The sequence below is a fragment of the Emys orbicularis genome, chromosome 3 (genome assembly GCF_028017835.1).
Source record: "Emys orbicularis isolate rEmyOrb1 chromosome 3, rEmyOrb1.hap1, whole genome shotgun sequence".
Classification (NCBI taxonomy): Eukaryota; Metazoa; Chordata; order Testudines; family Emydidae; genus Emys; species Emys orbicularis.
Window position 1 is genome coordinate 190,149,564 of NC_088685.1, and position 26,334 is coordinate 190,175,897.

At 48.0% G+C, this 26,334-nt stretch overlaps 1 protein-coding gene across 2 annotated transcripts in view; it reads left to right on the top strand.

Moving 5' to 3' along the window:
* EML6 (EMAP like 6) overlaps positions 1-26,334 on the top strand; it is a 373,229-nt gene that overhangs the window by 285,732 nt on the left and 61,163 nt on the right. For both annotated transcript variants that reach the window (XM_065401031.1, XM_065401032.1), the window contains exons 20-23: positions 5,850-5,977; positions 8,970-9,111; positions 15,138-15,290; positions 15,574-15,705. In XM_065401031.1, coding sequence (XP_065257103.1) covers positions 5,850-5,977; positions 8,970-9,111; positions 15,138-15,290; positions 15,574-15,705 — 555 coding nt within the window. The remainder of the gene's footprint in view (positions 1-5,849; positions 5,978-8,969; positions 9,112-15,137; positions 15,291-15,573; positions 15,706-26,334) is intronic.

Genomic DNA, 26,334 nt, shown 5'->3' on the forward strand with positions numbered 1-26,334 from the left:
ACCATCAGAGGGGGGCATGGTCCGTGACTAGCAAGAACGGCGCCCCAAGGAGGTAGTATCGTAGGGCGTCACAGGCCCATTTTATGGCAAGTGCCTCTTTCTCGACCACGGCGTAGTTCTTCTCACGGGGGAACAACTTTTGGCTCAGGTATAGAACCGGGTGGTCCTCTCCATCAATTTCTTGGGATAGGACAGCCCCCAGCCCTACCTCTGAGGCATCTGTCTGCAGGATGAACCCCCGGTGGAAGTCTGGGCTGTATAGGACTGGCTCCTGGCAAAGACACGTGTGGAGTGTCCGGAAAGCGTTTTCACACTCTGGGGATCACCGCACCTGCCGGGGGCTGTCCTTTGTCAACAGTCCGGTTAAGGGAGCCGCGATGGTTGCAAACTGGGGAATGAACCGTCGATAGTACCCAACGAGTCCCAGGAACTGTTGGACTTGGCGTTTCGTGGTGGAGGTTGGGCAGGCTGCCAGGGCTTGTACTTTCCCAACGAGGGGCTTCACTCGTCCTCCCCCTATAGTGTACCCCAAGTATGTGGTCTCCTGCCATCCGATGCAGCATTTCTTTGGGTTGGCGGTCAGACCCGCCTCCCGCAGGGCTCTCAGGACCGCCGCCACCCGTTCCAGGTGGTCTTCCCAGTGCCGGCTATAGATCACGACATCATCCAGGTAGACGGCCGCATAGTCATGATGGGGCCGTAGAAGGCGACCCATTAGCCGCTGGAATGTCGCCGGGGCCCCATGGAGGCCAAAAGGCATCCGGGTGAACTGGTACAGTCCCGTAGGAGTGGCGAACGCGGTTTTTTCCTTAGAGGGGTCATCGAGCGGGATCTGCCAATACCCCTTACTGAGGTCGAGGGTGGTGATGAACCGGGCCTCGCCGAGGCAGCCCAGCAACTCGTCCACCCGGGGCATCGGATAGGCGTTGAACCGTGAGATGGCGTTCACCCGTCAGAAGTCTATACAGAAGCGTCGGGTGCCATCAGGCTTGGGCACCAAGACCACCGGGCTACGCCACTCACTCTGAGATGGCTCGATGACTCCTAAGGCCAGCATGGCCTGTACCTGTTCCTCCACCTCCTGACACATCCGGTATGGCAAGGGTCTGGTCGTTTCACGGATTACCTTCCCCGGCTCGGTCTGGACTGAGTGATAGACCAGGGTCGTGTACCCGGGTAGGGCCGTGAAGGTTCTTGGGAATGCCTGCAGGAGACACTTGGCCTGCTTGCGCTGCTCCTCCATAAGAGTGTCGCCATGCAGGGGGGCAGGGGGGTCCTCGGTCTGGCGTGCGTGGGGGCCGAACTCCGGCTCGGGCGGGTAAGGATTAATCAGCAGGCCCTCCCGCTCCCGCCATGGTTTCAACAGGTTTACATGGTACCGCTGCGTCTTCTTGCGCCGGTCGGGCTGGCAGATCTCGTAGGTGACGGGGCCCACCTTCCGAGCTACCTCGTAGGGTCCCTGCCAACGGGCCAGTAGCTTCGACTCACTCGAGGGCAGGAGGAGCAGGACCCGATCACCGGGTTCAAAGTCACGCACCTGTGCTTCCCGGTTATAAGTCCGTTCCTGCCTGTTCTGGGCAGCTTTTAAGTTTTCACGGGCCAGGGCCCCAGCCTGAGCAACATACTCCTGCAACTGGAGGACGTAGTGCAGGAGGCCCTGAGTTGGAGAAGGGGACTGCTCCCATGTTTCACGCATTAAGTCCAACAGGCCCCGTGGACGGCGCCCGTACAGCAGTTCAAACGGGAAGAACTTGGTTGAGGACTGGGGTACCTCGCGGATAGCTAACAGCAGGGGAGGGAGCAACTGATCCCACCGGCGGAGTTCCTCCGGGGGGGATTTCCGCAACATTTCTTTGAGAGTCCGGTTAAACCGTTCCACCAGCCCATCTGTCTGCGGGTGGTAGACGGAAGTCCGTAATTGTTTGATCCCCAGGAGCTTGCAGACCTGCTGCAGCAGGCGGGAGATGAAATTAGTGCCTTGCTCCGTGAGGATTTCTCGGGGCAACCCCACCCGAGCGAAGACCTTCACCAGTTCACCAGCGATGGTCCGGGCCGTGGTGCTCCGTAACAGAATGGCCTCCGGGAAACGGGTGGCGTAGTCCACAATAACCAGGACATACTGGAACCCCGACGCACTCTTTGGGAGGGGTCCCACCAGGTCCATAGCCACCCATTTGAATGGTGTTTCCATTATAGGCATGGGGACAAGGGGGGCCCTGGGTACTCGTGGCGGAGCGGCTACCTGGCACTCCGGGCAGGAGCTACAATAGTTCCTCACCTCCTGGTGAACCCCGGGCCAGAAGAACCGTGTTAGGATCCGGGCAAGGGTCTTCTCCTGGCCCAGATGCCCAGCCGCCGGGGTGTCGTGCGCCAGCTTCATCACGGCGCGCCGGTGACACCGCGGTACCAGCAGCTGCGTTTGGGGCTCCTTCGTACAGGCGTCACGGTCTACCCGGTAAAGACGGTCCTGGCATAATTCGAAGTGGGGCCACTGGGTCGCCCGCTGGGGGTCGACGATGGTCCCATCGACGGCTGCTAGTTGTTCATAGGCCCCACTAAGGGTGGGGTCAGCTCTCTGGTCACGGCAGAAATCGGTATGAAGGAGGGGCTCAACTTCGGGCCCAGACCGGGGGTCGTCGGCCTCTCCGGTTCCTGCCTCGGGTTCTGGGTCCTTGGGCTCCTCTTCTGGTAGTGCCCCCTGGGACTCCCCCTCCAAGGCTGGGGTTCACCAGAGGATCTCCTCAAAGGCGGGCCAGTCCCGCCCCAGGATCACCGGGTACGCCAGTCGAGGGGCTAAGCCCACCACGATTCGGCGGGTGACGCCAGCCACTGTTAACCGGACCCAGGCACTAGGGTACGGCCGGACCTCCCCATGGATACATTGCAGGTGGATTGTCCCCAAGTGGGGGTCCGCCTGGGGTCCTAAAGCCTGGCGAACCAGGGTCTGGCCGCAGCCTGAGTCGATCAAGGCCTGGGTGGAGTGGTCACCGACAACTACCGGGATCGTGATCTTGGGGGCCTGGGGTAGCCGGGCCCTGGTGTCCCCTGCGCAGACCTGGCTGAAGCTACAGTTCATGTCCGTGCAGTCCCATTGCAAGTGTCCCGACTTCCCACAACGGAAGCAGGGCCCGACTTCAGGGCGACCGCCGCGGGAGGAGGCTCCCCTCGGACTCCTAGGGGGGCTCCGGGGAACCCTCGCGACACTTGGCACGGGGGTGAACGGTCCGGGCCGAAGGGGAGGTTCTGGGCATCTGAGCCGAGGTCCCGGGCGAGCCTCTTGCCCGCGGCCCAGGTTCAGGGCGTCCCCTCTCCGTTCGGAGTTTAGGCGTTCCGGTCCGGGGTTCTGAGCTCGGAGGCCGGGTCCCACCGGGGATTCGGCCGCGAGGAAGTCTTCCATTAGTGCGACGGCCGCAGCTAATGTCGCCGGAGCACCCAGGCCCGTCCTCGCGTCGGGAGAATGTGTACAAATTGTTCGAGGACGACTTGTTCTGTAACCTCCTCCGCGGTCCTCGTTTCTGGCTGTAGCCACCGCCTACATGCCTCCTTCAGGGCTTGGACCACCAGCCTGGGTCTGGTGCCCGTGGAATACATTTGGCTCCGGAACCGCTGCCGAAATGTCTCCAGGCTGACATCTAAGGCGTCCAAGATTGCGGCCTTCACCCGGCTGTAATCTCTTGCGTCTTCCGTAGCCAGCCCTCTATACGCCGTCTGGGCGGTCCCTGTGAGGTAGGGGGCCAGAAGCGTGGCCCATTGGGCCTGGGGCCACCCCGCGACCAGCGCCACCCGCTCGAACGTAACCAAGAACGCCTCAGGGTCATCGTCGGGACCCATCTTGGTTAGTCGTACCGGGACGGCGGTGCGGGGCGACCCAGCCCCGTCCCCTGGCTGCAGGTCCACGGGGTGCAGCACCGCGGTCACAAGTTGCTGCAGCCGGTCCCCCAGCTGCTGAATGAGCTGCTGCTGCTGCTGGAGTTGAGCGGCATGCTGCTGCTGCTGCTGCTGTAGCTGGGCAGCGGCCTGCTGTTGTTGATGTTTGAGCTGGGCAGCTGCCTGCTGCTGCTGCTGCTGAACGTGGGCGGCCTGCTGGCGCTCCTGACTCTCAGCCAGCAGTTGAAACAGTCGCTCCATCTCCATGGTTCTCGGGGGGGGGGGAGAATCTCCCCCCCTCATGCCCTTCTCACAGGGCCAAGGGATCACTCCCCACTTCTGGTACCATGTGTACACGAGTTGGCCGGGGCTCGACCCTCTCCGGGGCGACGGGGAGCCACACCGGCTCACTACCCACCCGGGTTGGGCACACTGTCTGGCGGCAGGGTTTCCCCGGCGGTCCTTGCTGTCCTGAGAGGCACGATAAGCCCGACCCTAGCTTCGGGCAGACACCAACGTTATGTCAGGGCTCAGACCCTCAGTCAGGGCTGAGCAAGAGTAAAAGGTACTTCAGCCCGGGCACTCGGTCAGAGCGGGGCAAGAGTATAAAGTATTTAGGCCCAGGCCCTAGGTCAGGGCGGGGCAACAAACGCTGGGACAGGCGCTCAGGCCCTCAGTCAGGGCTGAGCAACAGTATAAAGTATTTAGGCCCAGGCCCTAGGTCAGGGCAGGGCAACAAACGCTGGGACAGGCGCTCAGGCCCTCAGTCAGGGCTGAGCAGCAGTATAAAGTATTTAGGCCCAGGCCCTAGGTCAGGGCGGGGCAACAAACGCTGGGACAGGCGCTCAGGCCCTCAGTCAGGGCTGAGCAGCAGTATAAAGTATTTAGGCCCAGGCCCTAGGTCACGGCGGGGCAACAAATGCTGGGACAGGCGCTCAGGCCCTCAGTCAGGGCTGAGCAACAGTATAACCTAAGCCACAACAGGCCTGGGAGAGGGGGAGACTGCCACCCACGGGTTGGGTGGCAGGGGGGACACAGGCCCTCCCACTCCACTGCGTCCCAGCCCGGGGCCCTAGCAGCGGCAGAAGGCCCGCTGCTTAGTCAGTGGGGATCCTGGCCGCAACACACTGAGATAGGCTCTGGTAATGCTGCAGCCAGACTGGGGTCGGCTGCCCCCGGGCTACTTCCACTCTCCCCCTCTGGGCCTACCTGGGGGCTGGTGTCGGCCTCGGGGGGTCCTGGACCATGGGTTCGTCAGGCCAGGCGTCGTTCAGCAAGTCCGGCAACTCCTCCGGGTAGTGGGCGTAGGGCAAGCCCGGCGGCTCCTCTGGATATTAGGCGCAGGGCAGGCTCGGCAGCTCCTCCGGGTGGTGGGTGCAGGGCAGGCCCGGCGGCTCCTCGGGGTAGCAGGCGCAGGGCAGGCCCGGTGGCTCCTCTGGGTAGCGGGTGCAGGGCAGGCCCAGCGGCTCCTCGGGGTAGCGGGCGCAGGGCAGGCCCGGCGGCTCTTGGCGGCCGCCCCGGGCCGCGGAGGTTTCCCTGCCCCGAGCTAGGCTGGAGACGTCTGGTCTCTTCGGCGGCTGGGGCCTAACTGAGTTCTGAGGGCCAGCCTTTATGCTTCCGGGTCACCGCCTGACCCTCTGAGGGGCGGGCTCAGGGCTCCCTGGCTCCGCCCACTGCGGGTTCCGGATGGGCTCTTCCCTGTCCGGGGCGACGGGGAGCCACACCGACTCACTACACTGCCTTTAAATTATCAAGAGGATTCCCTGTACAGTGCAGAAGAGCACAACCCCGCCCCCATTCCCAACTATTACATAAATCCACAGGTCAGTTAACTGCTTGACCAAACAAGCACATCTTACATATTATGGTGTGACTATCTTAAATAGATTTTGATCATAGAAAACATAAGGTACAATACTAACTGAGAGTTTTCTTTGATTTTGCAAATAAGAAGTTTAAATGCACATTTTTTTATCTTTCAGGTTTACTTTTGGAAGATAATCCCTCCATTCGTGCCATCACCTTAGGACATGGGCATATACTAGTGGGGACCAGAAATGGAGAGATACTTGAAATTGATAAAAGTGGCCCCATGACTCTGCTTGTTCAGGTACAATCTAGTATTCTTCATCAAATAGTTCATAAGAATGCAAGAATTCCTAAGATTTCCCCAATTGCTCTCTTTTTGTTTTCTTTAATACTGTTGGTCAGTTATTTGCCATCCCTCCCTGTTCATTCAGAAACTGATGTACAGTAGGACCTTGATGATTCATACTGAGGAGTTGGAGACCTGTTGTGAATTACTGAATTTTGAGGGGGGGAAAACAAGTCAGAGCCCATTAACTTTGAGTACTATTGAGTCTTTTCATTTACTTTAATGGGAGCTGGATTAGGACCTATGGAAATATATATATATATATATATATATATATATATATATATATATATATATATATATATAACAATAAAAACTAAAAAGCAGGGCTTTTGCAACACAAAACGTAATTTGTTCATTTTATTTTGACAGTTGTGGTTCAGTTTATTTATGCTGAAATCATATAGCATACTAGTAAATATTCTATACTTTATTTTGTAATAAATGTTAAGTTTTAGTAAACTGACAGCTCACTACAGCAATCTGCTATTACATCTTTCCTGAGAAGTGGAGAGACAACTATTTGTGTGATTTATAACATCTATGGATTTAGCAAAATATTTAACAAATTTCTAGTATATGTGCCCCTTGATGTTGTTTTGTTTTAATAACTGTACCAACTTTGCAGGATAGCACTTCTTTTATACTGAAAATTGTTTAAGCTCTCCTTTTGTATGTTTGGGTTGTTCTTTTTTAATTCAAGTATGGAGTTTATTGTAATTTGATCCACTTTTGTGGAGTTTGAGCCACTTTTTAAAAATAAGACTTCAGTTAAAGTAGTCAAAATGTTTCTTTTGTTTTATTTACATTCTATTTTATTAAATCCTAGCTATATCTAAAATGTCTAATGTTTTTACAAAACATTATTTCTTATCTGTAATACTGTTGTATGGAATTAGTTCCAGGCATGTAAAGCAACCTTGCAGTTTCTGCTACTTGTGTGATAGCCATAACAACATGGGGTATGAGCAGATGTATTTTGTACTTGAGTTTTAACCAGAACATTTGAAATGATAATCTTCTCATATATTTCTGCTCTGACAAATGCTAATGTGGTGTGATACTGAAATTGTATGAAAATAACCTGATTTCTGTGGTGAGTTCTGCTGATAAAGAAAATATATGTGGTGCCTGCATCTAGCATAATAAAGTTACATAGAAATAATTTTTATAATATGTCACCCAGACAAAATTACTGTTATACATATATCAACTCAAGCACAAATAGAAAATATGTAAGATGTGATCAAGAGGTCCTGATGAACCAGTAAACTTTTGTTATTTTAGTGGAGTTTTTCCATGTCTACAAAATGCAAACTGCTAAACTGGAGTCCATCATTCGCAGTAATAGGAAATGAGCTGACCTTGTCCTTCAGTAGACTCATAGATTCGAAGGGACCATTGTGATCATCTAGTTTGACCTCCTGCATAACACAGGCCATAGGACTTCCCCAAAACAATTCTTAAAGAGTATCTTTTAGAAATACATTCAATCTTGATTTAAAAATGGTCAGTGATGGAGAATCCACCACGACCCTTGGTAAGTAGTTCCAAATGGTTAATTACCCTCACTGTTAAAAATGTACACCTTATTTCCAATCTGAATTTGTCTAGCTTCAACTTCCAGCCACTGGATCATGTTATACCTTTCTCTATTAGATTGAGGAGAAAATATTAAAGATTTGATCTCCATATATATACTTACAGACTATAATCAAGTTACCCCTTAATCTTCTCTTTGTTAAGCTAAATAAATTGAGCTCTTTGGGTCTATAACTGTAAGGCATGTTGTCTAATCCTTTAATCATTCTTGTGGCTCTTCTCTGAACCTTCTCCAATTTATCCACATCCTTGTTGAATTGTGGGCACAGTATACCAGGAGTGGTCACACCACACCAGAGGTAAAATAATCTGTCAACTCATACTCAAGATTCCTCTGTTTATGCATGTGAGAAAAATCACTGAAAAGGTATGAGGAAGAGGTAGGTAGCTTGAAGTGCTCTTTACTACAGATCTGTCTCCTTTTAGCCAAATTAAAATCTTGGTTTCTCTTTCTGACATTTGACACCACCACCATCCTGCCTGTCATTCAGGCCTGTAACTTGGGCAGCATCTAGTACTGGAAAGCTGTATCCAAACTGGAGAAAATCCAGAGAAGAGCAACAAAAATGATTAAAGGGATATAAAGATTGACTTATGAGAAAAAATTAAAAGAACTAAACAATGACTAATACTAGATCAGAATCCTGCAGAATGCTTAACTTCCATAAACATCATTGAGAATGTTGCCTGTGTTAGGATCTTAGGATAGCACTCTATGGACATAACTGTCTCCTGTACAAGTATTGAAGGGTGGAAGAGAGATAATTTGTTTAGGACTGTACAAGGTTTACACCTAGTAGTGATGGAATGAAATGAAGGAAGAGTACATTTAGGCTGATTATCAGGAGCAGGACCTGACAGTAAGTTCTCTTAGGGTATGTCTATACTTGGGTTGGAGTTGGGGAAGCGGGGGGGATGACTCCCTGCTCGAGGACACATATTTGAACTAGTTCTGATTGAGCTAGTGCACTAAAAATAGTGTAGTCACAGCAGCTTCAGCAGCAAGAGGGTTTAGCTACCCAGAATGCATGCCCATCAGAGACACTAAGAACGTACTTGGGGCATCTAGTCCCTCACGTTGCCATGGCTGCATTTTTAGCCCACTAGCTTGATCAAAGCTAGTGTGTATGTATGTCTCCTTGTGCTGGGAATTTATATCTCCATCTTGGAAGTGTAGACATACCCTTCCTTAGAATGAGAAACATCTTCTGAAGGAGGTGGTGGAAGCCCTATTATCTGAGACATTTAAAAGATTAGACAGAGCACTAGAAAATGCACTCGCAGGGGGATGGCCTACAGACATTAAAAGGTGTTATCCATCCTTAACTTCTATGACTTTCCTTAGGGGCATATGGAAGGAGAAGTGTGGGGCTTGGCAGCTCACCCTCTCTTGCCTATCTGTGCAACAGTGAGTGATGATAAAACACTGAGAATCTGGGAACTTTCCTCACAACACCGCATGTTAGCAGTGAGAAAACTCAAAAAAGGTAACTTTCTCCTTTGACTGTATATACTGCAAGAATAATATGCACTGCATTTCTATAGTGCCTTCCATCTGTGTCTCTCAATGCATTTAACAGACATAAATGAATTAAGCCTCTAATTGGTTGATAGGGAATAGGAGCATATAGAGAAACTGGGGGTATGTCTACACTACGAAATTAGGTCGAATTTATAGAAGCCGGTTTTATAGATATCGGTTTTATACAGTCGATTGTGTGTGTCCCCACATAAAATGCTCTAAGTGCATGAAGTCGGCGGACCGCGTCCACAGTACCGAGGCTAGCGTCAACTTCCGGAGCGTTGCACTGTGGGTAGCTATCCCACAGTTCCCGCAGTCTCCGCCGCCCATTGGAATTCTGGGTTGAGATCCCAATGCCTGATGATGCAAAACAGTGTCGCGGGGGGTTCTGGGTACATGTCATCAGGCCCCTCCCCCTCCATCAGAGCAACGGCAGACAATCGATTTTTACCTGGATTACCTGTGCAGACAACATACCACGGCAAGCATGGAGCCCGCTCAGCTCAGCTCAGTTCACCGTCACCATATGTCATCTGGTTGCCGGCAGATGTGGTACTGCATTGCTACACAGCAGTAGCTAATTGCCTTTTGGCAGTAGATGGTGCAGTATGACTGGTAGCCTCATCGGCTATCTGGGTGCTGGCAGACGTGGGGCTGCATTGCTACAGAGCAGCAGCCCCTTGCCTTTTGGCAGTGGATGGTGTATTACGACTGGTATCCATCATCGTCGTATTCCTCAGTGAGTTCAATCAGAGGCACCTGGGCAGACATGTTTTGTCTCCTGGCCTATTGAACCATCTTGATGATGATGGCTAGCAGTCGTAGTACATCATTTTCTGCCAAGCACCCAGAAGATGCCGATGGCTATCAGCCATGCTGCACCATCTGCTGCCAGCTTAAGATGTAAAAAATAGATGGACCAGATTTGTTCTGTATTCATTTGCTTCCCCCTTCCTCCGTGAAATCAACGGCCTGCTAAACCCAGGGTTTTTAGTTCAATCTTTGGGGGGGGGCATTCTGTGTGACAGTTGTTTGTGTTTCTCCCTGATGTACAGCCACCTTTGTTGATTTTAATTCCCTGTACCTATACGCCATGTCGTCAGTCGCCCCTCCCTCCCTCCGTCAGTTTCGCGCCTTTTTTCAGACCAGATGCCATAGCACTGGGATCATGGAGCCCGCTCAGATCACCGCGGCAATTATGAGCACTATGAACACCACGCGCATTGTCCTGGAGTATATGCAGAGCCAGGACATGCCAAAGCAAAACCAGGACTAGCCAAGGAGGCGATTGCAGCGCGGCTACGAGAGTGATGAGGAAATTGACATGGACATAGACCTCTCACAAAGTACAGGCCCCAGCAATGTGCAAATCATGGTGTTACTGGGGCAGGTTCATGGCGTGGAACACCGATTCTGGGCCCGGGAAACAAGCACAGACTGGTGGGACCGCATCGTGTTGCAGGTGCCCAGTGGCTGCGAAACTTTCGCATGCGTAAGGGCACTTTCATGGAACTTTGTGACTTGCTTTCCCCTGCCCTGAAGCGCCAGAATACCAGGATGAGAGCAGCCCTCACAGTTGAGAAGCGAGTGGCGATAGCCCTGTGGAAGCTTGCAATGCCAGACAGCTACCGGTCAGTCGGGAATCAATTTGGAGTGGGCAAATCTACTGTGGGGGCTGCTGTGATCCAAGTTGCCAGGGCAATCAAAGACCTGGTGATATCAAGGGTAGTGACTCTGGGAAACATGCAGGTCATAGTGGATGGCTTTGCTGCAATGCGATTCCCAAACTGTGGTGGGGCGATAGACGGAACCCATATCCCTATCTTGGCACCGGAGCACCAAGCCACCGAGTACATAAACCGCAAGGGATACTTTTCAATGCTGCTGCAAGCCCTGGTGGATCACAAGGGACGTTTCACCAACATCAACGTGGGATGGCCGGGAAAGGTACATGATGCTTGCGTCTTCAGGCACTCTGGTCTGTTTCGAAAGCTGGAGGAAGGGACTTTCTTCCCAGACCAGAAAATAACCATTGGGGATGTTGAAATGCCTATCGTTATCCTTGGGGACCCAGCCTACCCCTTAATGCCATGGCTCATGAAGCCATACACAGGCAGCCTGGACAGTAGTCAGGACCTGTTCAACTATAGGCTGAGCAAGTGCCGAATGGTGGTGGAATGTGCATTTGGACGTTTAAAAGCGCGCTGGCACAGCTTACTGACTCGGATAGACCTCAGCGAAACCAATATCCCCATTGTTATTGCTGCTTGCTGTGAGCTCCACAATATCTGTGAGAGTAAGGGGGAGACATTTATGGCGGGGTGGGAGGTTGAGGCAAATCGCCTGACTGCTGATTATGCGCAGCCAGACACCAGGGCGGTTAGAAGAGTACAGCAGGGCGCGGTGCGCATCAGAGAAGCGTTGAAAACCAATTGCCAAGGTAGCCCGGGATGGGTGGGGGAGGAGGGAAGGAAAAGGACACACTGCAGTTTAAAACTTTAAAACTTTAACACTTATTGAAGGCCAGCCTTCCGATGCTCGGGCAATCATCTGGGGTGGAGTGACTGGGTGGCCGGAGGCCCCCCCACCGTGTTCTTGGGCGTCTGGGTGAGGAGGCAATGGGACTTGGGGAGGAGGGCTGTTGGTTACACAGGGGCTGTAGCGGCAGTCTCTGCTCCTGCTGCCTTTCCTGCAGCTCAACCATACGCTGGAGCATATCAGTTTGATGCTCCAGCAGCCAGAGCATCGACTCTTGCCTTCTGTCTGCAAGCTGACGCCACCTATCATCTTCAGCCCGCCACTTGCTCTGTTCAGCCCGCGATTCATCCCGCCACCTCTCCTCTCGTTCATATTGTGCTTTTTTGCACTCTGACATTGACTGCCTCCACGCATTCTGCTGTGCTCTTTCAGCGTGGGAGGACATCTGGAGCTCCGTGAACATATCATCCCGAGTCCGCCGTTTTCTCCTTCTAATCTTCGCTAGCCTCTGCGAAGGAGAAACATTTGCAGCTGGTGGAGGAGAAGGGAGAGGTGGTTAAAAAAGACACATTTTAGAGAACAATGGGTACACTCTTTCACGTTAAATTTTGCTGTTCACATTACACAGCACATGTGCTTTCGTTACAAGGTCGCATTTTTCCTCTTATATTGAGGGCCTGCCGGTTTGGTGTGAGAGATCACTCACGCAGTGCCAGGCAACAGAATTCGGCTTGCAGGCAGCCATGGTAAGCCACAGTCTTTTGGCTTTTTTAACCTTCATAACATGTGGGAATGGTTTCAAACAGCAGCGCCCTCATTTCCCATACCAAGGACCCATTGGGTTGGCCATTTAAAATGGGTTTGCAATGTAAAAGGAGGGGCTGGGGTTTCCGGGTTAACATGCAGCACAAACCCAACTACCCCCCCCCCCACACCCTATTCTCTGGGATGATCACTTCACCCCTCCCCCCCACCGCATGGCTAACAGCGGGGAACATTTCTGTTCAGCCGAGCAGGAACGGGCACCTCTGAATGTCCCCTTAATAAAATCACCCCATTTCAACCAGGTGACCGTGAATGATATCACTCTCCTGAGGATAACAAAGAGAGATAAGGAATGGATGTTGTCTGCATGCCAGCAAACACCGGGACCATATGCTGCCATGCTTTGTTATGCAATGATTCCAGACTACGTGCTACTGGCCTGGCGTGGTAAAGTGTCCTACCATGGCGGATGGGATAAGGCAGCCCTCCCCAAAAACCTTTTGCAAAGGCTTTGGGAGTACATCAAGGAGAGCTTTCTGGAGATGTCCCTGGAGGATTTCCGCTCCATCCCCATACACGTTAACAGACTTTTCCAGTAGCTGTACTGGCCGCGATTGCCAGGGCAAATTAATCATTAATCATTAAACACGCTTGCTTTTAAACCATGTGTAATATTTACAAAGGTACACTCACCAGAGGTCCCTTGTGTGCCTTCAGTGTCTGGGAGCACGCCTTGGGTGAGTTCGGGGGTTACTGGTTCCAGGTCCAGGGTGATAAACATATCCTGGCTGTTGGGGAAACCAGTTTCTCCACCTCCTTGCTGTGAGCTATCTTCATTGTCTTCATCATCATCATCATCTTCCGCGTACCCCGAACCCGCTTCCCTGTTGCGTGTTTCTCCATTGACGGAGTCAAAGCACATGGTTGGAGTAGTGGTGGCTGCACCCCCTAGAATGGCATGCAGTTCCACGTAGAAGCGGCATGTTTGCGGCTGTGCCCCAGACCTTCCGTTTGCCTCTCTGGCTTTGTGGTAGGCTTGCCTTAGCTCCTTAATTTTCACGCGGCACTGCTGTGCGTCCGTGTTATGGCCTCTGTCCTTCATGGCCTTTGAGACTTTTTCTAATATTTTGCCATTTCGTTTACTGCTACAGAGTTCAGCTAGCACTGATTCGTCTCCCCATATGGCGAGCAGATCCCATACCTCCCGTTCTGTCCATGCGGGAGCTCTTTTGCGATCCTGGGACTCCATCATGGATACCTGTGCTGATGAGCTCTGCGGGGTCACCTGTGCTCTCCACGCTGGGCAAACAGGAAATGAAATTCAAAAGTTCGCGGGGCTTTTCCTGTCTACCTGGTCAGTGCATCTGAGTTGAGAGTGCTGTCCAGAGTGGTCACAATGAAGCACTGTGGGATAGCTCCTGGAGGCCAATAACGTCGAATTCCATCCACACTACCCCAAATCCGACCCGCAAAGGCCGATTTTAGCGCTAATCCCCTCGTCGGAGGTGGAGTAAAGAAACCGGTTTAAAGGGCCCTTTAAGTCGAAAGAAAGGGCTTCGTCGTGTGGACGTGTCCAGGCTTAATTCGATTTAACGCTGCTAAAGTCGACCTAAACTCGTAGTATAGACCAGGCCTGGGACACAGAAGGGGTGATGTCCCTGACATAAAGCAGGTCTATGGCAAAGGAGGGAAAAGAACCCATTTCCCCTGACTCTACAAGTCCTATGTTTTAACCACAAAATCATTCTCCCTCCCTAAGGACATTTTAAAGCCCACAAATTGTTTATTGTTCTGCTTTAAAAAGTTTTCTTACCAAGTTACAGACAAGATAATTTTCCATGTGATAAAAAGCAGTCAGGATCAGGATCCAGTGGCAATGTGAACTTTATATTTTATTCCCCCACTTCAACTTCTGGGCAGCTGGTCAATTGTGGATATACATCCTTCCTCCTCTACATAAAGCAGTGAGTAACTGTTGAAATGGTGCCTCCTGAAAATTCCAACAAATAATAGTTATGCAGTTAGACTGTCTCATTAAGGTTAGGAGGGTATGACTACGCTCCAGTCAGAGGTGTGATTGCAGTTTAGCTAGACATAGCCATGGTAACTTTAATCTACCTAGCACAACTACAAATATTAGTGAAAATGTAGCAGCATGGATTCCAGCATAGGCTAGTAACATGAGTGTGTATGAGTGTACAGCCTGTGCCATGGTCTGTGCCACCACATCTTCACAGCTATTTTTAGCTGTACTAGCTAGATTACAGGTAGGGCTGGTCTACACTAGGGGGGGGGGGATCGATCTAAGATACGCAACTTCAGCTACGCGAATAGCGTAGCTGAAGTCGAAGTATCTTAGATCGAATTACCTGGGGTCCACACGGCGTGGGATCGACGGCCACAGCTCCCCCGTCGACTGCGGTACCGCCGCTTGCGCTGGTGGAGTTCCGGAGTCGACGGTGAGTGCGTTCGGGGATCAATATAGCGCATCTTAACGAGATGCGATATATCGATCCCGGATAAATCGATTGCTACCCGCCGATACGGCGGGTAGTGAAGACGTACCCGTAGTGTCGGTATGCCAACATGATCTGCAATCACACCTCTGATTCCAGTGTATACATACCCTAAGAAATGATTAATTTATAAACCTTTTCTGTGGGGAGACCTTCTAGCTGCAGATTATTGCTGGTTTCCTCAGTCCAACATTATAAACAATAAGGTGTTTCTTTTGAATTTCTTTTCCAGGTGGAAGATGCTGTGCCTTTTCTCCTGATGGGAAAGCCTTGGCTGTAGGGTTGAATGATGGGAGTTTTCTGGTAGTGAATGTTGATACTGTTGAAGATATGGTCTCTTTCCACCACAGAAAGGAAATGATCTCTGATATCAAATTTTCACGAGGTGCAGTCAAAGGATAAAATAAGTTGTTGTTTTTTGGTTTTGTTTTCAATGATAGACTTAAAATGGAATGTTAAGAGGGCAAATTTGTTTTATATGTGAACCATGGCTGTTAGGTATTTTTCATTCTGATGTGTTTGTACAGAGCCTAGCACAATGGGCCCCTAATCCTGACTGAGGTGTTTGAGTACTACTGCATTAGAAATAAGTAATAGTAATAATAATAATAATAATATCAAGAATACTCACATATACTTTAGTTAACTTGGATTTCTTTCTTTTACAGATTCAGGAAAATATCTGGCAGTGGCTTCCCATGATAATTTTGTAGATATTTACAATGTGCTTACCAGCAAAAGAGTTGGCATCTGCAAAGGTGCATCTAGCTATATCACACACATTGACTGGGACTCAAGAGGTAAAATCTTTGACCAAATATGTGAATTGAAATGCCTATAATTACAGTAAAAGTAAATGTCAAATGTGTGCCTGTTCCAATTATGATATAGAAAAACTGCCTCATAATATCCCTTTGTTCCAGAAAAAATGCTCTTATATATCCCACATCCCAACTGCAATTAATTTTTATTGATGGAATGCATACTTACAGACAACATCTGTGCTGAAGATTGTGGTACTCACTTAGAACATCTAACTAAAATGTCACGCATGAATGTAATTTTGATGTTTTTCTTTACCTGATGCTCTGTAGTTGCATGCTAGCAACACATGACGAACATCTATTCCACCTCTCATGACTGATTTCCTCCTTCTTCTGTTCACTGAGCACTACGTGGCATTTATTGTGATGAAGCCAGTCAGAGAGCATTACCAAAATCATACCACACTGTGATACAAGTAGCCTCATTTTCTTAGTCTTTTTCAAACGTAGATATAACTTTCCATGGATATGCCACTTTTAGTTCCATCTCCCTGTGTGAAATTATAATGAGGATTTGCTGTATTTAACAAGTAATTACAAAATTACAAAAATATTTGCCTATTATACTGAAATATTTTAATATTTCACAATGGCAAATTTTATGAATTTTAGCTGTGTTTTGCTACATGCAGTTGCACAGTCCAAAGCTGGTTAAACATAATCTTTTTCAACTCTATCTGTTGAACAGTCTTCTGGTAATCGAGCCTCATGTTTCATAATACTATACAGCTCTAACTTTCTGAAAGGTTTAAAAAAAAACAAAGTTTTGAATAAGTAAGGAAGCAAAGACTGGTATGCATTCCTGTCTATGGGGATTTCTGACTGTGGGAACTTTCCAACAAAAGGAGTAGTACATTAAATAATTTTGATCACAGTCATGTGGACATCCAGGGGAATGTGCTGACCTACCAGTTTAAAAAGACTTAAGTATGATTATTGTTTATTTAGTCCTCTAATTTTTTAGGATGTTTTTTGCCCTTTTCTCCCTCTCTCTTACCTGGCATCAAACTGACCTGTGCTCCTGATCAAGGAGGGCTGGATACCCTTCTTTTAGAAGCCTGCTATTGTTACTTCTGATTTGGTTGGATGAGGCTGATGCAGTTTGAAAGTGAGGGACTTCTGATCTTATCATATAAGCATTCAGGTTCTGAATTATGACCCTATCATATAAGCATGGTAGATGCCAATATACTCTCCAGTTTTAAACCTGCTTTCATTATCAGCTCTTCAATCCTTAAATACTAGAATCCCTTCAATTAAGCCAATTCCAAACAGTTATTAGTTCTTGAGCTATCTCCTCCTCTTTCTAACTTCTCCAGTCCACTAACTGGATCAATTTACTTTAAAATATTTCACTTTCTGACTCTTTTATACATGTGCTTTGTACAGTACCAGACACCCACCTAAGTACTTGAGGCTCAGGGATGAGAGTAAAACAAAAGCATTAAAATAAGCTTCTCTTTGATCTTACTTTAATATTAAAGAACATGTACAAGTTTGCAAGTTATCCAGCATACCAGTTGTGTCACATCAGTTCTCTGTGAACAACAACTACTGAACATTTTCCCACTTTGAGGGTTATGACTGACATAAGGGGAAGTGAAAAAAGACAGTGAGTGAGTCCTTTTCATAGGTACGATTCTAGTGAAGAAGTGGAATGTTGTACTTACACCAAAATCCCACTTTGCAATGTGGAAGGGAGGGTGTAGTCAGCAGAGGAATAGAAGTGATATGCAGCTTATATATTTTAATTTCTCTTCATCAGAGTCTACTGCGGGTCAGGCTCTGTGCATTTTGATTAGAACCTGGGCCAAGATAATGTCACTCTTAACTAGTTAAGCTCTTTGGAGCAGGGACCATCTTTTTTTTCTCTGGTTGTACTGCATCTAGAACAATGGGGTCCTGGTCAATGACTAGGGCTCCTTGGCACTATGGTGATACAAACAATAACAACTTGTTTTACAATACCTGGACATCAAGTTGTGGGATATGATACATGTATGACACTTCTCGGGGCACCCGGGGCAGTGAGTCCTCCTTCTTGCCACCTGCTTCCAGCACAAGGGAATCTTGTCTGTGCTATCTGGTGTTAGCTCCACCCAACCAGCCTGTCAGCCACTCAAGCACTCTCCTCTGAGCTATACCAGCCTGCCTTTGCCCTGCAGGTTCACAACAGATATGCCCCAGCGTCCAAGTCCCTTCAAAGTGTCCTTCTGTGGTGTCCAGCCCACAGAAATGCCAGGTCCTCTGTTTCCAAAGGAACAGTGTACCCCAGTTTTATCTCAGCCCACCGCTCCTGTATCACACACAGCACTTGGGTTCAATTATAGTAAAACAAAAGGAAATTTATTTAAGTAAGACTAGAGATTGAAATAGAAACAAGTGTGAATGATGGAAACAAATGGTTACATACAAAACAAAATCATAAAACGTGAACTAGGGCCTATGCTTATCAATAATTACTTTTCCTATTTAAGACTTTGTCTACACTACAGAGTTTTGTCGATGCAAGTTTCGCCAATATAATATAATCATTTGTGCATGTTCACATAATGCTCCTTCTGTCAGCAGAGCACATTCACAGTTGGTGCTCTAGCATCAAGAGAGAGAGCAGTGCACTGTGGGTGGCTATCCAACTGTGCTACTCGCCACCTTCTGCAACTAGGAGTTGTGGGAAGGTGGAATGGACTGCAATGTATCATGAGTGCGGGCTCAACATCCCATGATGCAGTTTTTCCATCCCATCATTCCATGGGCTTCCAACTGCATTTCATGGCATTTTTCATCAGCCCCTGTTTACTGTGTGCCCACCATCTCTGTCTGAAAGGATGGATCCTACACTGCTCTCTACTGTTGTGGTCACTGTTATAAACATATCGCGGTTGCTCATGCAGTATATCATGAGCACCCAATCTGAATAGGAATCCGAGATGTCTGACCTGCTATGTGCCATGGAAAGAAACACCACCAGATTACTTTGGGCATTCACGGAGCAGCTGCACATGGAGGACCATCATTTTGGGGCTCGAGAAATAAGCACTGAGTGGTGGGATCACATTATTATACAGGTCTGGGATGACGAGCAGTAACTGCAGAACTTTCGGATGCAGAAAACCACCTTCCTGGAACTGTGTATGGAGCTTGCCCCAGCACTGCAGTGCAATGACACCAAAATGAGAGCAGCCCTCTCGGTGGAGAAGTGTGTGGCGATTGCTCTGTGGAAGCTGGCAACTCCAGACTGCTACTAATCCACTGCAAATCAGTTTGGAGTCGGGAAGTCCAATGTTGGGGTTGCATTAATGTAAGTGTGTAAGGCCTTTAATCTTATTCTGCTACGAAGGACTGTGACTCTTGGCAATGTGTGTGAAATACTGGATGGCTTTACAACAATGCATCTGAAGAAGTGAGGTTCTTACCCACGAAAGCTTATGCTCCCAATACTTCTGTTAGTCTTAAAGGTGCCACAGGACCCTCTGTTGCTTTTTACAACAATGGGAATCCCTAACTGCGGTAGGGTGATAGATGGCTAGCATATCCCAAATTTGGATACCATCTTGGAACGGAGTACATCTATAGAAAGGGGTACTTCTCTATGGTTTTCAGGCGTGTGTGGATCCCTGTGGTCATTTCATTGACATCAATTGCCAGGAGACCCGGGGATACTTCGGGGATGTGGGAGCTGGAGACAGTGGACAGTGGATTCAACCCCGAGGACAAAGTGGTGGAAGAGGAGGTCAAGTTGGAGGACAAGATGGGCGAGGTGACTGGGTCATCCAGTAGTGTGGCGAGCCAGGACCTCTTCTGGACCCAGGAGGGTTTGAGCCAGTCCCAGCACTCCATCTCTGGTGCACATGATGCAGGAGAGGAGAACTCTGGTAAGTGATCTTTTTGAGTTGAAGTTGCTCAGTTATATGAGGTAGAGCTGTCCTTTGCTTTGTTATACGCTAGAAGTGGGTTAAGGGATAGAAATGTACAAGACTAGCTGTGTTTGTGTGTGCTGGACATTCCCCTGTGCAGCTACACAGTGGGATGGAACAGTGTGTCAATGCACTCCAAGAGTTCACTAGAATCCTCAGAGAGATCTCTAGGAAACTTTCCTGGAGATACTTGTCAATCCACTGCTGAAAGTTCCTTGGCAGAGCTGCTTTGTTCCTTCCTCCACTGTAGGAAACTTTCCAGCACCAATCGGCAATCATTTGTGCAGGGACCAAAGTGGCATACAGCGAGCAGCACAGGGACCTGGTCTGAAGCCGCACGCATACAGGAGATGCACCCTTGCATCCTTGCTTACCCTCAGGAGTAAGATATTGGCTTCAATGACCTGTGGAAAATGGTGGCAGAATTTATAATATTGCCCCTAGTTGCCTGCAGTGATCCCCTTAAAAAACCACCTAGACCGGCGGTCCCCAAACTTTTTCACTTGCCCCCCCCCCTTACCTGGTCCGCATCCCACCCAGGAGCCGGGGTGGGAGGTGAGGGGGTGAATGGGGCAGGACAGGGGATGGGGAGCCATACTTGAGCCATCCCTGAGTGCTCCTCCAGGCTCCAGCAGCGGCTGCTGCTCTTCCCACCCCCCAGTGGCAGAGGCCGGTTACTGCGGGTAATCAGACTTTTAGTGTCTGGGCGGCTGGGACTGGGGCTGAAGCAGAACTAAGGGCAGAGTGGCACTCTCTCCCTGTCTCCCAGGGTTGCTGGCTCGGGCCTGCTGCACCCCCCTAGGGGGGCGTGCCCAACTGTTTGGGGACCACTGACCTAGACCCTTTGCCCCATCTTGAGTTCCCCTTTCCTGGGTGAACTCACCATGTTTAGGGCATTCACTGAGCTGTATGCTTGTCAGGGACACTGAGAAACTAATTAAAATTTGAAAAGAGGTGCATTTTACTGTTATGATTCGATGCTGTATGTGCGTTAACAATCATGCTCTGTTTATTGTTTATTGTGCTTCTGAAGACGTGGCCTTCTGGGGAACCCCCTACACACAAGTGCAGTGCCTCCACCCAATAAGGAAGTGACCAAGGAGGAGCAAGGAGGACATGTTTCAAGAGGTGGTCCAATCCTCAGACACCAAAAAACAAGAACGCAGGGCATGGAGAGAGTCTGTAAATGAAAATTAGAAACCCGAAGGCAGAACAGTAAGGAAAGCCAGGAGCAAATTTTAGCCAGGAGTGGATGATAAAAGTGATGGAAGAGCAAATAGAGATGCTTATGAGTCAACAGTGTGCCCTTGTTGCCAAGAAGGCTAACGGCATTTTGGGCTGTATATGTAGGAGCATTACCAGCAGATCAAGGGACATGATCATTCCCCTCTATTCGGCATTGGTCAGGCCTCATCTGGAGTACTGTGTCCAGTTTTGGGCCCCATGCTACAAGAAGGATGTAGAAAAATTGGAAAGAGTCCAGCGAAGGGCAACAAAAATGATTAGGGAGCTGGAGCATATGATTTATGAGGAGAGGCTGAGGGAACTGGGATTATTTAGTCTGCAGAAGAAAAGAACGAGGGGGGATTTGATAGCTGCTTTCAACTACCTGAAAGGGGGTTCCAAAGAGGATGGATCTAGACTATTCTCAGTGGTAGCAGATGACAGAACAAGGACTAATGGTCTCAAGTTGCAGTGAGGGAGGTTTAGGTATTAGAAAAAACTTTTTCACTAGGAGGGTGGTGAAGCACTGGAATGGGTTACCTAGGGAGGTGGTGGAATCTCTTTCCTTAGATGTTTTTGACAAAGCCCTGGCTAGGATGATTTAGTTGGGGATTGGTCCTGCTTTGAGCAGGAGGTTGGACTAGATGACCTCCTGAGGTCCCTTCCAACCCTGATATTCTATGATTCTATGCTGAAGTCCCTAATCGCACTGTAAGCAGACTAGATCTGTGCTCAGCCCCCCTGCAGCTGATACAGAACTGTTTGCCATGCCCTCCCCAAACTCCTCCTACCCATTCCTTGCATCTTTCTGGCTGTCTCAGTTCCTCATTCACTCTACCCTTTAAGACAGCTTCCAAAATGATAGCTGGAGTGACACAGCTATGGGAGCCTACATCAGGACACTGCCCTTCACTGTTATCTGACTTTCCACCAAGCGTTTTCTGTGTGTTGTTAATGGGTTTTTAATAAAAACATACTCGCTGAAAGATAATCAATCTTTATTTGTCTCCTACATATGGTAGTTGCTGCTGTGTCTACGCTGACACTTTGTCTATATAACTTTGCCGCAAAAAGCTCTACGCCTCTCATCGAGGTGGTTTTATTTTGTCGGTGAAGCAGAAGAGTTTTGTCAACGGAAGGAGCATTTAGTGTGTACAGCTCCACTGTTTTGTCGACGAAAGCTGACTTTTGTCAACAAAACTCTGTAGTGTAGACAAGGCCTAATAAAGCACATTTTTACCCCAAAGGTTCAATCTTTGGCAGCACTTGCTAGCCCCAAGGAGCTAGAACTCAGTCTTTCATGAAGCACCCCTGCTCATCAAGGTACCTCCCCAGGGAATGGACCCAGAGTGTCTTTTTCCACCCTATTATCTACTGAATCAGTCTTTTGTCTTTATTCACAGACAGGCCAACCCCCCTGCTGTCATATTGTTCCTTTTCACTTCCAAGTGGTTTTGATGTTTTTATAGTTTATCTTTGAGGTTTTTCCATTGACTTATATGGGTTGGTGCAAAGGTGGGCAATCAAACAATACATTACATAATTAGCTAGCCAGGGAGGGGTGGCAACTCCCTCCTGCTTGAATGGGCCATCACTGAGACATATGATTCCCTGGTGACTCACTTTTACCCCTAAACTGTAAGGGCATAATTTTCAAAATAGTTACATTATTCTTTAAATATTACCCGTACACACATCTCGCAATGATTATGAGTATTGATAAGTTGCAAGCTTTCAGTAGAGACCTCATATAATTACCCTTTATGGATAAATACAGTGAAAGTGGTGTATTTGGTGTAGTGAGTTTCTCAGGTTTGAGACAGGAGTTGCTTGTAAAGAACAGTGAACCCTTTGCCAGTGGGCACCAGAGGGCCTTGTGTCACAACATGTATAGCGGATAATGCCTGTCTTAAGAATAGGGACACTGAAATCTCTTTACGTATCTTTACAATTATTTGGAGATGATCTATCTGTTGAGATTTTGAAGGAACACACATGAAAGAACACCACTAGCTCCTTTTTTGTTGTTGATTTTACTCCCCATTATTTCTACTACTACTTAGAAGATGTAGGCTAGCATTCCTTTCCATTACATCTTTTGCCTTTTCCCTGAAGCTCATGCTGATTTACCCCCTTCCCCTCTGTATTTGTAATGGTCTTGAAAGCAACATGGCTTCCCAAAAGATATTGTCTACTTCATCCACAAGTGATTTGGTCATAGTGTTCAACATAGTAGAGAAGAATAAAATAGATGCTCAGATACTACAGTGATGGGCAGCAATATAACTCCCCACCCCCCCAGTGCCATCATCAGTGACTCCTGCAGAATTGAACAGGGCTCTTGGAATAATGGGCCACATCCTCAGCTGATGTAAATCAACATGACTCTGCAGAAAAGGACCTGGGGATTACAGTGGATGAGAAGCTGGATATGAGTCAGCAGTGTGTCCTTGTTGCCAAGAAGGCCAACGGCATATTGGGCTGTATTAGTAGGAGCATTGCCAGCAGATCAAGGGAAGTGATTATTCCCCTCTATTCGGCACTGGTGAGGCCACATCTGGAGTATTGTGTCCAATTTTGGTTCCCCCACTACAGAAGGGATGTGGACAAATTGGAGAGGGTCCAACGGAGGGCAATGAAAATGATGTACGGGTCTGGGGCACATGACTTACGAGGAGAGGCTGAGGGAACTGGGCTTATTTAGTCTGCAGAAGAGAAGAGTGAGGGGGGATTTGATAGCAGCCTTCAACTACCCAAAAGGGGATTCCAAAGTGGATGGAGCTCAGCTGTTCTCAGTGGTGGCAGATGACAGAACAAGAAGCAATGGTCTCAAGTTGCAGTGGGGGAGGTCTAGGTTGGATATTAGGAAACACTATTTCACTAGGAGGGTGGTGAAGCACTGGAATGGGTTACCTAGGGAGGTGGTGGAATCTCCATCCTTAGAGGTTTTTAAGGCCCGGCTTGACAAAGCCCTGGCTGGGATGATTTAGTTGGTGTTGGTCCTGCTTTGAGCAGGGGATTGGACTAGATGACCTCCTGAGGTCTCTTCCAACCCTAATATTCTATTATTCTATAACTCCATTAAAACTACACTATTTACACTGGCTGAGGATCTGATCCAGTGTTTCTTAGTTAATAACTGCTTCCCTTATCAAACCACACTATTTAGATACTGGAAAACCTCTTTTATAATAAATTCCCAAGTGGATTTTTAAAAAATAACTTAGTTTTTGACCAAATTTTAAATTTGTGGGTGCTGCCTTCAATTTCTGGTTGAGACTTATACAGGAGGGTGTTGTTCCTGATGACATGTGGGCAGAATATCCAGGCAGCACACATGCAGCTGATAAATATATTCCCACTCTCTGCCTAGGAGTAAGAAAATGTTTTGCTCCTGCTTGAAGGCTCTAGCACAGGAGGTGGGGGAGGGTGGCAGATTTCTAGTGGTGCCAGAGGTCAGCTATCTTATGTTGTTTTTCCTCCATCAATGTGAAGGGGTGAAGAAGCCTTTCAGACCCAGAGCATCCCAGCTCTTTATCAATCAAGGGAAGCTCCAGAGTCATTTTATAGTGGTCTTTCTTGCTGCTTCAGTTATATCATAAAACTCAAATTTAAGGCAGCCTGTTTATTTTTTCTGTTTCTCCCCTTCCTGCCCAATGGCTTACTAATGAACCAATCCCTGCAACAAACCCCGTTGCCAACTCTGTCCGCATGTCTATTCAAGGGACACCATCATAGGACCTAACCACATCAGCCATACCATCAAGGGCTCATTCACCTGCACATCTACCAATGTGATATATGCCATCATGTGCCAGCAATGCCCCTCTGCCATGTACATGGCCAAACCAGACAGTCTCTATGCAAAAGAATAAATGGACATAAATCAGACATCAAGAATTGTAACATTCAAAAACCAGTAGGAGAACACTTCAGTCTCCCTGGACACTCAATAACAGACTTAAAAGTGGCAATTGTTCAACAAAAAAACTTCAAAAACAGACTTCAGCAAGAAACTGCAGAACTGGAATTCATTTGCAAACTGGACACCATCAAAATAGGCCTAAATAAAGACTGGGAGTGGATGGGTCACTACAAAAAGTAATTTTCCCTCTGCTGATACTCACACCTTCTTGTCAACTGTTGGAAATGGGCAATGTCCACCTTGATTGCATAGGCCTCGTTAGCACTACAAAAGTAGTTTTCTCTCTGTTGATATTCACCCCTTCTTGTCAACCGTTGGGAATAGGCCACTTCCACCTTAATTGAATTGGCCTCGTTAGCACTGACCCCCCACTTGGTAAGGCAACTCCCATCTTTTCATGTGCTGTACTATATATACTGCTTATTGTATTTTTCATTCCATGCATCTGATGAAGTGGGTTTTAGTCCACAAAAGCTTATGCCCAAATAAATTTGTTAATCTTTAAGGTGCCACAAGGACTCCTCGTTGTTTTTGCTGACTAGCACGGTTTGCAGACTAACACGGTTACCACTCTGAAATAATGTACATTCAGTTTCACATAAGCCTGCCTAATTGTTAGCATACAATTTGGATCACATTTGTAATGTTTGTATTCAAGGATTGTTTGTTATACATTTGTATTGGGCAGTGCTTGAATAGAGGGAGAGAGAGAGCGATTTATAACTTTTTTAAAATCGCTATACAGCCGTCTTATAAAATAATCATATATATGGGGAACAAGAAGACTTTTTATCAATACATTAGAAGCAAGAGGAAGACCAAAGACAGGGTAGGCCCACTGCTTAGTGAAGAGGGAGAAACAGTAACAGGAAACTTGGAAATGGCAGAGATGCTTAATGACTTCTTTGTTTCGGTCTTCACCGAGAAGTCTGAAGGAATGCCTAACATAGTGAATGCTAATGGGAAGGGGGTAGGTTTAGCAGATAAAATAAAAAAAGAACAAGTTAAAAATCACTTAGAAAAGTTAGATGCCTGCAAGTCACCAGGGCCTGATGAAATGCATCCTAGAATACTCAAGGAGCTAATAGAGGAGGTATCTGAGCCTCTAGCTATTATCTTTGGAAAATCATGGGAGACGGGAGAGATTCCAGAAGACTGGAAAAGGGCAAATATAGTGCCCATCTATAAAAAGGGAAATAAAAACAACCCAGGAAACTACAGACCAGTTAGTTTAACTTCTGTGCCAGGGAAGATAATGGAGCAAGTAATTAAGGAAATCATCTGCAAACACTTGGAAGGTGGTAAGGTGATAGGGAACAGCCAGCATGGATTTGTAAAGAACAAATCATGTCAAACCAATCTGATAGCTTTCTTTGATAGGATAACGAGTCTTGTGGATAAGGGTGAAGCTGTGGATGTGGTATACCTAGACTTTAGTAAGGCATTTGATACGGTCTCGCATGATATTCTTATCGATAAATTAGGCAAATACAATTTAGATGGGGCTACTATAAGGTGGGTGCATAACTGGCTGGATAA